General features: G+C 37.8%; 2 protein-coding genes across 2 annotated transcripts; one reads left to right on the top strand and one right to left on the bottom strand.

The window, feature by feature from the left end:
• The first annotated feature begins 2,773 nt into the window (after positions 1–2,773).
• LOC114165601 (protein FAR1-RELATED SEQUENCE 5-like) lies at positions 2,774–5,227 on the top strand. The gene has a single exon (XM_028050185.2). It carries the CDS (start codon positions 2,774–2,776, stop codon positions 5,225–5,227), a length of 2,454 nt encoding a protein of 817 aa, XP_027905986.2.
• A 4,382-nt stretch (positions 5,228–9,609) lies between these two features.
• LOC114169385 (uncharacterized) lies at positions 9,610–12,769 on the bottom strand. The gene is made up of 12 exons (XM_085672054.1): positions 12,763–12,769; positions 12,455–12,558; positions 11,742–12,359; positions 11,535–11,660; positions 10,913–11,448; positions 10,747–10,828; positions 10,585–10,674; positions 10,386–10,508; positions 10,176–10,304; positions 9,978–10,081; positions 9,804–9,894; positions 9,610–9,714 (listed from the first exon to the last, which is right to left on the bottom strand). The coding sequence occupies exons 1-12, from the start codon at positions 12,767–12,769 to the stop codon at positions 9,610–9,612; spliced, it is 2,115 nt and encodes a 704-aa protein (XP_085528180.1).
• Positions 12,770–16,033: the final 3,264 nt, after the last annotated feature.

Here is a 16,033-nt window from a genome sequence, read left to right as displayed (position 1 = left end):
CCCACTTAGGTGTGACACGTGATATTTCGTTTCAGTTTGCGAAACACCCCATTGCTTGAATGGGAGAAAACTTGGGGTGGCCTTTGATGACTGAAATATTAATAAAGATGAGTTTATAAGTGAACTTAGGTTGAATGCGGGATGAACAGATAAAAATATATACGTAACTCCCCACATATATTGTCCTTACTCCCCACTTGGTTTTTATATGCGAGAATTGGTTTGTGTTTGCGAAACACTCCATTTGCGTCAGTGGTTATAACTTGGGATTGGCTTTCCTGACTAACATTTTAATGAAAATGACTAGACACGTCAACTTCACTTCAATCAGGTATGCGTAAAAAAAAAAACACGTAACTCCCCACATAGGCTGTCCTTACTCCCCACTTAGGTGTGACACGTGATATTTCGTTTCAGTTTGCGAAACACCCCATTGCTTGAATGGGAGAAAACTTGGGGTGGCCTTTGATGAGTCAAATATTAATGAAGATGAGTTTATTACTGAACTTAGCTTGAATGCGGGATGAACAGATAAAAATATATACGTAACTCCCCACATATATTGTCCTTACTCCCCAGTTGAATCAGGGATGAACACATAATTATATTCTGAATTAGAAAATGAGTGTTGATAGAAGATAACAGTGGACTGGAACTTTGAATACATAAACTGTATTGCATATTACAACATACGTTTGCGCTACTATGTAGAATGATGATTAACATAGTTGTGAATAAATCACCTGAAGTCTTGAAACGACCAACATACCAAGAGTACTAAGCAGCAAAACTACACACACAAAATATACCGTAGAACCAACGAAACAAAGAAAATCGTACTTGAAATAAAGGAAATTACATACTAAGCACCACAACCATGTAATTTGTCACATATATTCATGGATCATTTTTGTGCGCAGCGTTAGTGCTTGAGGAGGTACCATCATTGGCAGACGACCCTTGGCCATGGTCAGTCTTGTTGGTGACCATTGGGGGTTTTACAAGTTTTCGCAATAACTCATCAATGTTTGGATCCATGCATGGGGGGAGTACAATGTCAGGCCTTTTAGTCGCATGGATAAGCTCATCCGTTGGTTGACATATATCTGCCTTGAAGATCTAGTACCACAGAGTAACAAAATGCATACCAAGTCAAGGTTTGCGGAAAAAATAAGAGTATCTCGTTGGCAATGTTTAAGAGTGTGATTCACACCTTCACAATGTTGCGTGCTGTAATGTTGACATAGCAAAGTCGGGGACGGGGACTGAATGCTGCAACCTATTATAAGAAGTGTTAAACTTAGACACATGATGTTATAGAATATTGAAACATGAATACGATTAACTGTTTCAGGTTGGCAACATATGTTCGTACTGTGTGCAACAGCAAAACAACCCCCACTGTCAGGTTTTGGCCGAATTCTGGATTGAGCAGCACCTTCCTATGGACACTTGCCCACACCGTCGCACTGGTATCCTGTTGTTGGTTTAAGTAAAAATATTAATTGAAGTATGTCCTGAACCAAGAATACCAAATGTGTGTTTTGTACGGTTACCTTAATACATATTTGCATATCTCCTAGCCCATTAGGCTTACATTGTTTGACAATGCATGCCACAAACGGAAGAATGGTTGTGCATTTGCAACTTCCTAACTGGGTTGCATTTTCAATTTTGCCTTCCTTCAGTAGCCCTGCAGAAAACAAGTTTTTCACCCAAATGTCATTCGTTAACTAATAGGTTGGACATATCTAAAATTATCAGTCACGGAATACCATGGAATTTTATGAACTGTTCTGCCTATAACCATGGATTGGATTTGAAATCTCGTTCGTAAGTTGCGGAGGCAATGTCACGAGCAAATTGCTGAGTGCTTGCAGCTTCTTCATCGTCCCGATTGATCATTGCTGCTTGCACATTTCCCGCAGGTCCTGGAATCAGTGTTCTTGATGAGTTGCCTCTTTTCACGAATGATTCCAAATCCTGTTCTTCAACATCAAGTCCTTGCCAGGGTTCCATTACCTAACAACGTACGACAACATCAGAAAAAAAATAAAAATTTTAACCCCGTAATAGAAGGTCGACAAAAAAGCACTTGTACATGTACACGATAAGAAATTTGGAATGGAAACCTTATTTCGTCGATCCTTTTAAATTGCCACGAAGGAATAAATTGGTGGTTTTTGTTGGGTGGGAAAGTGTTGGGCCAATGGTCCAGTACTTATACTAAAAGGTCCGTTGGCGAAATGACTAAAATGCCCTAACTTTTCTTGCATTGTAAGTTTGTATTTAAAGCGGTCTGTTTCCTGTTCCATCCAGCAGAAGTAAATGTCTTTCCAACTCCCCCACCTACCATCTCTTAACTCACCTTTATGGCACCAGCGTCCCCATTTTGAAGATGCAGTTCATTGATGTCTCATAATGGTTACCCCAGCTACTGTAAGACTGATGAGCCATCAATGCGGACATCACCATAAAGCCATGTTGGTGGCAATCTTCATTGGAGGTAAGTCATTGACCTGTTTTTTTAAAAAATAAATTTTTTCCCGTTCACACCTGTTCCATATACTTATTAATGAAGCACAATGTGTGCAGTATCACACTAACTAGAAGATGGCATCCGTGTGTCATTTCGTTTTTAGGGTTCAAGTTGACAAAAGGTTTTTTTTAAGGTAACAAAAAATAAATACAGCCCTAACATTGGTAAGTCAAGTTGGTGGAAAAATTAATGTGTGTCATTTGTAGGCATTTAATTTACCTCAAGATTGAGGTGATGGAGCCATATCAGTCAGCAGATAACATCCCGGTCGACCAACATTTGGAAATCAATATACCAAATGAGCAGCCTGAACAAGTACACGTCAACAGTGGTCTGCTTCACAATGACTCCGTAGATGATATTACACCCAAAGTACATATGTGTTTTGATAGCTTAGATGATGTAAAACAGTTTTATAAAAATTACGGTATTAGAAGCGGCTTTGGTATTCGCACGAGGACTTCAGCAAGGGGCGAAGACAATGAAATCAACTACATCAAGTTGGTGTGTTCACGAGAGGGAAATTATGTGTCCGCTATTCCCCCTGAATTGAAGACCGTCCCAACTAAAGCAAAACAGTGTAAAGCTTCAATCACTGCAACAAAGAAAGACGGACAATGGTTCATTAGGAGCGTTGTAACTGATCACAGTCATGACATTAGTCCGAAGAAGTCAAGGCTAATACGGGGCAACCGTAAAGTTGACATGCATTCAAGGCAAACTGTTGAGACTAACGATGACGCTGGTGTCCGAATTAACAAAAGTTTCCGCTCTCTTGTCTCTGAAGCAGGTGGATATGAAAACGTTAACTTCATTGAGCGTGATGTTCGCAACTACATTGGTCAACAAAGGCGATCATTGTGTAAGGATGGGGATGGGCAGGCCCTTTTACGACATTTTTCAAAAATGCGGGAATTAAACAACGACTTCTTCTTTGAAATTGATATGGACGAAGACAACCGTATATGTAATGTTTTTTGGGCCGATGCGCGCAGTAGAGCGGCATCTGAGGATTTTGGTGATGTTGTGTCTTTTGACACCACATATCTGACAAACAAATATGACATGCCTTTCGCTCCTTTTGTGGGTGTTAATCACCATGGACACTCCATTTTATTAGGTTGTGGTCTGGTATCAGCTGAAGACACAAGGTCTTTCGTGTGGATTTTTGATTGCTGGCTTCGGTGCATGTATTACAAACCACCGAAAGGAATTGTTACTGACCAATGTAAGGCAATGCTTAATGCAATTGGAGAAGTTTTCCCTACTACCAAACATCGATGGTGTCTATGGCACATAATGAAAAAAGTCCCGGAAAAATTGCAAGGTTACACTAAATACAAATCTATCAAGGGTGAATTGAAAAGACTAGTGTATGATTCAATCACGATGGGAGAGTTTGAGTTGGGATGGCACGCATTTATTGGACAATATGATTTGTCCACAAACGACTGGCTCACTACATTGTTTGACGAGAGACATCGTTGGGTTCCTTGCTACCTTAAAAGTCAGTTTTGGGCTGGAATGTCAACCACCCAAAGGAGTGAAGGCCTCAACGCTTTTTTTGATGGGTTCATTAATTCGGGAACTACTTTGCAACAATTTGTTGTGCAATATGACAACGCACTACGGCAAAAGGCAGAAAAAGAATTTGAAGCTGACTTTGCTTCATCCAATACCACTATTGCATGTGGATCACAATCTCTTATTGAGAGGCAATTTCAACTAGAGTACACACATGCCAAATTTGCGGAGGTCCAGAACGAATTTAGGGGAAAGATTAATTGTTTCGTCAAAAGGGTGTTCGAAGACGGATGTCTGCTGAAATATACTATAAAGGAAGAGTGGTTGTGGGAGGGAAAAAAATACCACAGAATGCATGATGTTGTGCTTGACAAGCTGACAACCAATATCCATTGTAGTTGTATGTTGTTTGAGTTTAGGGGGATCATGTGTCGTCACACCTTGTTGACTCTTGGACAAGAAGACATTGAGTGCGTGCCAGAAAAATATGTTCTCCGTCGCTGGTCCAAAAATGTTAGGAGGAGGCATAGTTTGATAATAGCGGGATACAATAGAAGTAATGATGACCCACGGATGCAAAAATACAAAATCTTATGCAAGAGGTTTTACGATTTAGCGGAGGTGGCATGTGACTCAGACGCTTCATCTACGATGTTGTTCAATGAGATGAATTCTATTGCAAAAGGACTAGGTGTCCCTACCAAATGTAATCCTTTTATACTTACCGAACAAGGTGACATTGAAGACAATGGGGGTGAACATCCATGTGTCACTAACTGCAGTAATGTTCGCAGCCCAGTACATGTTAAGAGGAAGGGGAGACCGAGAACTAACAGATTACAATCAACAGTGGAAAAGCTATCAAAGAAAAAGAAAACGAGTGCGGCCAAAAACAAGTCACAAAGAACTTCACATGTTTGTATTGTATGTAGGTGTATGATTATGCTTTCTTTGAAATGCGTTGGTTATGTATTAAAGAATCTTGTTTGGGTTGATTACCAGGAACCTATTGACGTCGATGTGCCCTTAGACTCACAATGTACCCAAATTACAGACGAAGCCAGGATTGGACCATACATTCCGAACACTGGTTTCATGTCGCTGCTGACATGTATGGAGGCAGACATTCTTAACACTCAAGTTTCTACCACGAGACTCATTTGACAAGGAAGACGTCCTTCGGTGTCCGTGGATTACTAAGTGGGGAGATGTATTGTTTTTTGGTAGGATAACCCTTTTTTTTGTGCGTCCTTTTTGTTTTTCAATGTTATGCGCATGAACTACACAAACATGATGACAGTGGATTCATTGTGTTTGGGTATTACATGTGCTTAATTGGTATCCGACGGTGGGCACGTTTAAATTTTCATTGTATTGGGGTTTTGATGTGACCAATATATTAATTGCATAATTATAAATTATTATGAAGTTAGTGCTTGGTATCATTGTTTAGTTGTACATAAATCCCATTTCATAATTTTAATTATTGACCTTAATTACATTTTAAACACAAAAACAGAGCACTTCATAGTTTCAGACAAGGGCAGCACGGTCACAATTGTGATTTGAAAACATTTATGACTCATCCATAATTGACCGTTGAGAGGAAAATGTGTATCCGTTTCCAACCCCTTGGGTCTTACCATTAAACGGACACGACTTTTCATAACCCCCCACCCACCATTATTTATTGTCACACCGAAACCCTAATGGCAAGAAATTTGAGATTTCGTTTCATAGTTACGGACAATTTAAGCACCACCAGATTGGCATCATGGCCGAAAATTTGAGTGAAAGTGTGGGGGAAAACAATGTTCCAGCAGAAGCCGTTGCAGAGACGACGGTATTGTGGACGTTCACAACCATCAACATTCATGGTCAGGTATGCCTTTAAGTTATATTCGCCGTTGTGTTCAATCTTCGTGGGTTGGTAAATTCTTTGGTAATGTGGTTCGAAGTTTTATTTGTGCATGTAGAACTTCGCCTATGTCGATCGTCATTTTTCGGCGGCATTTGAAAACGAACTGCAGGACAAATGGACTTTAGTTGATACTTTTGGGAACACCTTTATGGTGACTTACAACATGGATACATTGAACCCAAAATTAACAAATGGATGGACAGACATAGAGAACACATACACTGACCAATTAGTGGACTCATATGTTCAGCTTCGTTACGTTGGAGGCAATCGCTTTCAAATAACATGTTTTGTGGGCCTATGCGAACCACAGAATAAGGAGTCGTTTTTGTTAGGTGCTGAAACGCACCCTGGGACAGCCCTATACGGTGTGAAGTTGACGAAATCTCAGGCACAATCTAGCCATCTGGTAGTATCTATTCCTTTATCTGTTGCTTGCAAAACTGGGACTGCGCTTTGGATGTGACTTCATCTGACTCCATTTGTACGTGTGTTATATGATTGTTTGCAGGACCTCAACGTTCGTTTTGGTGACATCATAAGAAGCCTACAAATGGATGTGGTTTACCTTTTGGGATCAAGAAGCGGAGTAGAGTGCAAACTGCTGGTTTCCCGGAATAACAGATCAACCAAGTTTGGACAAGGGTGGAGGCAGTTCTGTCTTCGCAACCAATTGAAGGAAGGAGACAGACTTGTGTTTGAGGTTGACCATCTCCAGAAACAATGCATAATTGAGGTTTTCATCAACGGCTGCAATTGTGATGTGGCCAAGTCCATCAATTTAGACTAATTTCATAATGTCGCATGTATGACTATGTTGTTTGAACAATTATGTTATCCAACAAAGTTAATTGTTTGGTCACACCTAATGGATCTTTTTGTTTACGTTATTGGCTTTATGTAACAAACGTCATACCTAATTAGTTGTTACTTTAGCATTATTCCTATTTCATTGGATAAGAAATAAATTCCATTGCGTGACTTAAGCGTAACCAATTTTAAAATAAATTTAGTTCATATGATAGACCCACACAATTTATGCCTGGAACAAAAGCGGGGAGTTGGGCGAGCGTAAGTGGGGAGTACAGTACAACTTTTGTAACACTGCTTCAATATTCACAAAAGACTATTCTTAAGTTATCTCTATCGAACTTTAACAGTGTTCCTGCGCACCCACAACGTCTAATACACCAACAAAATTCAATGACCGCAAGTGGGTGGATTTCATGAGCACACAATACCAATACCACACCAGGACTATGTGGGGACCAAGGAAGCTGTACCTGGAGAGTTCAGGCATACTTTTCTGAACACAAGTGCAGGACGTGGACAACAACGGGAAAAAAAATTTGTTCAACCCTTATACCAATTTCAATTGATAACAACTAAATTCCTCTGCGTGACTTGAGCGTTACCCATTTTGAAATTAATTTGATTCAATTTATAGACCCACACAATTTATGCCTGGAACAAAAGCGGGGAGTTGGGCGAGCGTAAGTGGGGAGTACAGTACAACTTTTGTAACACTGCTTCAATATTCACAAAAGACTATTCTTAAGTTATCTCTATCGAACTTTAACAGTGTTCCTGCGCACCCACAACGTCTAATACACCAACAAAATTCAATGACCGCAAGTGGGTGGATTTCATGAGCACACAATACCAATACCACACCAGGACTATGTGGGGACCAAGGAAGCTGTACCTGGGGAGTCCAGGCATACTTTTCTGAACACAAGTGCAGGACGTGGACAACAACGGGAAAAAAAATTTGTTCAACCCTTATACCAATTTCAATTGATAACAACTAAATTCCTCTGCGTGACTTGAGCGTTACCCATTTTGAAATTAATTTGATTCAATTTATAGACCCACACAATTTATGCCTGGAACAAAAGCGGGGAGTTGGGCGTGGGTAAGTGGGGAGTACAGTGTAAATTTTTTAACACTGCTTCAATATTCACAAAAGACTATTCTTAAGTTATCTCTATCGAACTTTAACAGTGTTCCTGCGCACCCACAACGTCTGATACACCAACAAAATTCAATGACCGCAAGTGGGTGGATTTCATATGAGCACACAAAACCAATACCACACCAGGACTATGTGGGGACCAAGGAAGCTGTAACTGGGGAGTTGAGGCATACTTTTCTGAACACAAGTGCAGGACGTGGACAGCAACGGGAAAACAAAATTTGTTCAACCCTTATACCAATTTCAATTGATAACAACTAAATTCCTCTGCCTGACTTGAGCGTGACCCAATTTGAAATTAATTTGATTCAATTTATAGACCCACACAATTTATGCCTGTCACAAAAGCGGGGAGTTGGGCGAGCGTACGTGGGGAGTATAGTACAACTTTTGTAACACTGCTTCAATATTCACTAAACACTATTCTTAAGTTATCTCTTTCGAACTTTAACAGTCTTCCTGCGCACTCACAACGTCTAATACACCAATCAAAATTCAATGACCGCAAGTGGGTGGATTTTATATCACCACACAATATCAATACCACAACACGCCTATGTGGGGAGCAAGGAAGCTGTAACTGGGGAGGTGAGGCATACTTTCTGAACACAAGTGCAGGACGTGGACAATTACGAAAACAAAAATGTGGTGAACCGTTATTCCTATTTCATTGGTTAACATACAAGCGTTCTACATTGTAAAACAATTTAATTGCATATGACTGGACCCTCACACAAGGTTAAAGATAAACCAGATAGAAGAGCGGGGACTTAACCGTACCTAAATGGGGAGTACAACTGACATTTTCCAATACTGCTTCAATATTCACTAAACACTATTCTGAAGACCTTATTCATTTGTCATGCGTTAACAAAATAATTATTTGTCATCACCCATCTCTGATTGGAGTGTAGCCTCCATGGACCCCAAGTACAAAGTTGTAACAAGAAATGGGGAGTAACTTGCCCCTATGTGGGGAGTATAGTGGAAATCTTTGTATATTACTTCAACGTTGAATCAAAACTATTAATCAATCGCGTGACTCGACCAATCACAAGGTTAATGACGAAGTCCAGTACAGTACTAAGCATTGCATTGGATTAATTTTGTGCATTGTCAACAGCAGAAACGGGTAAAAGACTGTTGAACCATATATGGGCACCTATACATACATATGTGGGGAGTAACAGCAAAACAGTTTCTAATGTCAATAATATTCAATGTCCTCACACATGTATTCCAATAACTCATAACTCATAACCATTTCAACCTGCTGTTGTAAGCTGAGATACAATTCTCATGAACACATTCCACAACATAAAATTATTGGTAGCTGCAGCATAAACAGTATTCATTGAACTATGTCGGTCCTTGTGGTCATCCCACAATATAAACAACATATTACAAAATTAAAATACTCATTTACAGTATTCATTCAACTACACAACATTCATTAATTGAAAAAGACTGTTAACAGTAGACCTTAATGTTTTAAAACAGCTATACAACTATCAATCAACAGGGTAGGATTGTGTTCTCATTCACTCTACAAGTTCATATGTACAACAACTTAATGGCCTTCCCAAAAAATGTTACAAAAGTTCATGGCGTACATTATACCACCCGTCCTTTTCAATGCAGACCTATGTTCTATAAAAGCGCGTTGTAGTACTGCAGGACTTCTTGCCTGTAGATATTGTCAACATCTAGGATCCAACGCCAAATGTATTGCTGTCTAATCAGTTGAAGTTGTTCCTGCACAAGAACTCACAATTATGTCAATGAAAATACATCAATCTTGAACAACATTTATAATACAAATTCCTGTACTAACCACAACTTACATTAGTGTAATTAGGCATGGTATTGCCATCAAATTTCTTCTCACCATCCCACAACTCCATCATTTGAAGAACAATAATGCCACAATCGTATCTAAACAACAAAACAAATATATGTAAATAAGCACACTTCATCACCAAACTGCAGTGCAATTAAACAACAAAGGATAAACTCACAAGTTCGGTTGAATGGGAGTTATGTGGCAGTGAACTTCAAATTTTGGGGAGTCATCTTCCGAACACTTCATCAACATCCCAAAAAGTAATCCCATATTACGAGCCTACAGTGTCAGAATAATAACGACCCATTAAGTTAGAAAACTACTAATATGTGACAACCTAAACAGAACAAATTTCACAATATTGTAATCTTACAACTGCGTTGTCTATTCTTCTGCGACTTTTGTTGGAGTGGCCTATCGAATCAAGCACGTACAACTTCTTCTCTTTACAATTGACGACATAACACCACCAATGATCGTCATTCACAATTGGAGCAAACAACTACAAAAAAATATGACTACTATCAATTAAGTTACACACACTGACAAAAAAATTAAAAACATCCTAAATATTAAATCTCACAAAATCAGCAGACAAAATGTCCTCCAACACAATAAGGCCTGCACGAAAGTAGGCAGCGTAGTCTCTCAATGTCCATTGACGTCTCTTAACAATCATCATCCGTGAGTCAGTCAGTACATGGGTCTACATTATTAACATACATGAATACATTATAAATAATCTGAAACAACATACCAAATTAAACAAACATTCTATTTACCGTATACAAAGGATTGAAATGTATTCTCTTGACATGACCATATCGACGTCGTTCAAAGAACATCATTGTGCTCGCAGCAAATAGAACAGCCTACAAAATAGTATGTATTAACAATCGTGACGTGTAATTGTCGGATTAAAATGTTATGAACAAGCTTCTTACCATATTGTCCACCTTCTTTCCAGGACCAAAACCCCAACACTCATTCGTGCCCAGAATTTGCCCATTGATGTTGCAAACCACCCTGCAATAACAGTTTCGTTATTAAATGTCTACATTTAAAAAATCACCAAATAACTACTGTAATACACACAAATATAACTAATACCTGTTTGGTACACCGAAAACAGTAATACTGCTATACAACTTCATGTAATCAACTTTAAATTGAGTCATTTGAGGCTGTTGCGGAACATAGGGAACTATGGCTTGAAGCGGTTCAACTTCATCAGAAATGCCTCCATGGGATGCACGGTTCATATCAAGGCCACTCCCCACATCACCACCACTACTTCCTTCAACGACATTTCCATCATCAGCAGGAACTTGTTCATCAGTGTCACGCTTTCCAACCTCCACCTCCACCTCCACCTCATCACCGTCGTTGTCCTGCCCTTGTTGCACACCCTTGTCAATTCCACCATCACATCGCAATGATATCTCTTCGCGCATCAGAGTCATTTCGTCCTTCATCATGCGTAGCCGTGTTCTATGGGTTCTCAGCCTCTGCAGCAGAACTTTTGTGGAAGCCAACTTGATATCCATATGCGATTTTTCAGACTTTGGTTCGTCACCAAGTTGCAACGCTTCACGAATCATAATATTTTCCTTGTCTTCTTCTCTTAGCCTCCATTCCACACATATCTAATCAATATGCACAGAATAAAATTATTGTTTCAGAAAAATAAAAAATATGGTATGAAGAACAAATTGTTCAAAACAAATAGTACTTTGCTCTCCTGGAACAACTTCTCAATCCGTCTTGACTTGAAGTGAACTTCCGGCCAAGCCAATATTCTCGGAAAAATTAACTGCAATTCTGGGCCACCCAATGAAAGTCTTTCTACAGCCCAAATCTACAAAAAACAACATCATGCATTATTACATATTAAACATTCAACAGATCAACATAATTTAGTAAATGAAGTTTAGTGTACCTGCAACACTTGTGCTGCACCACTTAAGCAAAGCTCTGTCTGCCCAAGTGCCAGAAAACCCCGACTTAAACTTTTAACTAAAAAACTATGAACTGTCTTACCCCAATTGTAATTGGACAGCCCATCTATATCATCTAAAACACTACACGGTATGTTACTGATTGTTTTTGAATTTCTAGGGAAGTAAAACACAGCAAAACAAACAAATATGTACAAACGACAAACGTTATCAACTTCATTAGAATCACTACCTACCAAACTCTGAATTATTTCAATAATGGTTTTAACGGTTACTATTTTGTCTTGCAAAAGTCCACCCACTACCCCACAAACAGTTTTATCAAAATCAACATCTAACCCAACAACCGACAACCCTAAAGACATGCAAATGTCAGCACAAGTAAAAGGAATTGACCGTTGCATGACACGAAATGATTCCTGAGCAGGTAGCCAACGCTTCAATAACTCAAGCAAAAGAGGGTTACATATCTTTAATGGTTCTTGCATGTCCAAACACCATTTGAATGGTGTACCCTGAATCCTTTCGCGATGCCTATCTAAGATTATCCCATTCATTTCCCCAATCCACTTTGTCTGACAAAAAGTACGCAATCGAGCCTAACATTCAAAAAAATATCAAAAATTAATACTTCATTAACATTTAAACAAAAAATTCCTGTCAACGCAGTCTACAAAATACAACATGAAAATACCTTCTCATTCAATCCACATTCACCATCCATAACTTTGTGATGACGTACTACACCGGCCAAAACGTTTTCATGGACAAAGGATCTTTCAGTAACCCTCAAACAACCTGAAAAGAAGATGATATTCAAAGGTTGCACATAATATTTTTGTCTTCTTCTTTTGGTAATGGCCAACAATCATGCTTATCTACTGCAAAAGTTTAATGACAATAATGAAACTGCCACACGAACGACAACTCTAAAGTAGCCAAACCAACATTATGGGGATGTAATCACAAAGCAGAATGTATTTCTTACACAACACGGAATACCTGACATGGTTCATGACACTCACATTTTTAACCTCCGACTGTGGAAACCATAGAAATCAAATACAAATGACGAAACGGCAAAAAGATTTCACAATACAGACAACAACAAACGACGACACACATACAGACTTAGAAAACATGGGGTTTCCTCTAAATTTACAACTACCTAAACCGCTATCACAAACAACACGCAAAGACAAAAAAGGGTTCTCAAAAATACACAACATTCACCCTAACACCACCAATTCACTTTTCCCCAACAACATCAATAACGAACATGGAGAATACCAACTTATTCCCAAAAAAAAAACATAACTTTACGATTTAGAGAAAAACTTCATCATCAACCAACACATTAAGCAAATGTGAAATGGGAGCAAAAGAAACTTACAATGCAACACGCAGCACCACCACACGGTTGCCGCCGACCGAGCAGCGTCGACTTAGAATACCAAATACACTACCCACTTAAAACCGGCGTCTTCTGGATGCTGCGGATGGGGGTTTCCTCGAGAACGACCCTCCACTTTCTCACCGCCGAAATGCTTGCCGGAATCGCTGACCCACTGCACCCACAACTCCGACCGCCTCACTTTCGACTTCTCTCTCTTCACACTCAAACTGCAGAACGGACGGCCCTACTTCCCCCTCTTTTTCTCTAAACTTTCTCTCTCTAAAAGGTCATTTAACATAACTTCTCTCCACTGCACGTGCGACTAACGTTTTTATTTTTTAAAAAATTAAAAAAAACCGTGACACGTCAGCTGTGTCAAATTCTTGTCAAATATTTTTGTTGGAATATCATTATCCAAAAGTTTTATAACTTTCCCTTAGTAAAAGTATAATTTTTTCAAGTTATAGCACTTTTCTAACCCTCCCACATACAATGAAAATCTGAAATCCTTTCGAAAATTCTAAATCCTTCATCCACCCACTCTTTAAGCTAAATCCTTCATCCTTCAACGAAATAATACAGCGGCCCTGGTGCTCCGTCGGGAGCAACGTGGCTCAGGTCCTAACGCTATCTCGACCCTAATGCTCAAGCGGGGAAAGGAGACATTGCAACGAAGTTCACAAAACAAACCTACCCCTTTTGCAAACAGTAAGAAACACATACAAACCCTAATATGGGAGAAGGATGCATAAACCCTCGTGAATTGGATTTTTTTGGCAATGAGTTTAGAGTTTTACATGTGTTAAGCTACGGTAATGAACTTTTAAAAAAAAAAACAATAAGAAATATTACTTAATATTCTCATGCTAGTTTTAGAACTGTAACACATCTTTGTTAATAATGTAAGGGTTACGTTCCTGCTTACTGTTTTCTTTGTTGTGCTCACCTAATAATGAACTCCAATCATTCAAGAGCACCATACAAATAAAAAGAGAGAGAAGACAATCTAATGTGAGTTACCGATAGAGAAATACCACACGAACAATTGTGCATTATGTTGAGAAAAAAAGTAACAACATATGTTTATCTGCAATGATATAGAGATTTTGTTAATATGTTAATCTGCATTGATTAGAGATTTTAATAATTAGGTAATTCTTTTAATCTGCATTGATTTAGATATTTTGGCGTGTAACTCTTTTTCTTCAATTGATTAATCTATAAATCATGTTCATTCATGTATGTTTGTATCTTACATTGAATGGTTGAACCAGTCCATCAAACATAATTCAATTCACGTTTGATAAACTGATACAAGCACGAGTGTGTTGTTTGCTGTCAAACTAGGTTCTAATATGTGATTTTCGTTTTTGCATGGATTTCTGGTGATTAAATTGCATCCTCTATTCATATTCATCATTTAAGATTCTTCCATTCATTGCATACTCACTTTCTAAACATTTACTTCATTGAAGCATTTTCATAAACACTTAGGTAAAATTATAGACCTTTTACTATCTAAGATCTAAACCACAAGCTAAACTAGTAAAATAAGCTATAACTTAAGAATTGAACTAAGCTAGTATTTGGAAATGCTAAGAACCTATGTAGACACATTCTAAATGGTATACAAAGGATAAAAACCAAGCTAAAGCATACTAAAATAAAATTTGCCAATAAAAACCTAGAAACGACATTACTTAACAACCGAATAGAGCACAAAAATAGGCTAACCTTAAAACAACAACCTTAATTTATCTACACTACTTCCTACAAGTTTAAAATTGTAAAATAAGAGTGCGACTAAAGCTAACTACTGAAAAGTATGCAGAATGTAAAATACCACCTGCAAATGCACCCTAAACTAAGCTAAAACTAAAAATTTTCAAAATCTAAGAATAAAATTGAGGTAATTAGCAAGAAGTCTTAAAAGACACTAACACTATGAAAATGTAGTTAATTCTTAAATATTTAATTAAGTATATTTAATTCTTTCCATCTATTATTTAATTTAATAATCAATGTCTTAACTAGATTATCTCTTAATGTAGAGAAAGGTTACTTGGAGACTCGAACTCGCAAAGAAGATTAGAAATATTTTCAACAAAAAGATATCTCATAGACTTTTGGAGCAAGAAAAATTGGAAAAAAACTTAGTTGGATGTTTGATAGAGTATGGAACAGTTTGCTAGCTAACCAACCTAACTTTCGATCAAAAAGTTTTCGTAATAAAAAGAATCGAGCATTTGAGAAGGGTGGATGTATGCAAATTATTAGTTAGCTTTTTAACTGTAGGACTTAACCTAGGACTAAAATTAGCTGGTTTTTTAGTTGCAATATTTGAGAATATTATGAAGTACAATTTTTGTGACATGCTTATTTTATATTTGTAGCTTAATGTGCAGTTGATGTGATGATATGAATGCTGCTGAACCTCTGTAAAATTTTGTTGTTATATTTGAAATCACTATTTAATTGTTATTGCAAGTCCTATTTGAATGATTACAATGAATGTTATTGTTTGCTTTGTAATATGATTGACATCAATCAATTTTTGGAAAAATATAACCAATTGACTATATATATTTACAAGTAATTATTATGTTGTGATGATGAGATAAAAGAATAGTGATTTTTTAAAATATTTAATAATGTTGCAAAGATTCGGATAACCTGTACGGGCTTCTAAAAAATTTTACTTTTTTTTTTTATATTTATTGTTATCTACGGAAACTTGCATAGGTAAATTACTTATGAAATATTTCATAAGTAATACTTATGAAGTTTTTCGTAGAAAATTTACCTATAAAAGGTTTTGTAGGTAATTTACCTACAAAATATTTCGTAGATAACTCGAATACTGGATGTTAAACTTTT

Source organism: Vigna unguiculata, chromosome 4, assembly GCF_037176805.1.
Source record: "Vigna unguiculata cultivar grain cowpea cultivar isolate G323 ecotype 2 chromosome 4, ASM3717680v1, whole genome shotgun sequence".
Taxonomy (NCBI): domain Eukaryota; kingdom Viridiplantae; phylum Streptophyta; class Magnoliopsida; order Fabales; family Fabaceae; genus Vigna; species Vigna unguiculata.
Note: the sequence above shows the minus strand (reverse complement) of the source record. Positions and strands in the feature narration are given on the sequence as shown.

What these genes read in the sequence shown, in the direction of transcription:
- LOC114165601 (XM_028050185.2), top strand. Translation starts at nt 2,774, where the DNA reads ATGGAGCCATATCAGTCAGCAGATAACATCCCGGTCGACCAACATTTG.
- LOC114169385 (XM_085672054.1), bottom strand. An exon ending in AATGTGGATTGAATGAGAAG is followed by an intron (nt 12,360 to 12,454) that starts GTATTTTCATGT and finishes TTTGAATGTTAG; the next exon opens with GCTCGATTGCGTACTTTTTG. An exon ending in GTGCAGCACAAGTGTTGCAG is followed by an intron (nt 11,661 to 11,741) that starts GTACACTAAACT and finishes TGTTTTTTGTAG; the next exon opens with ATTTGGGCTGTAGAAAGACT.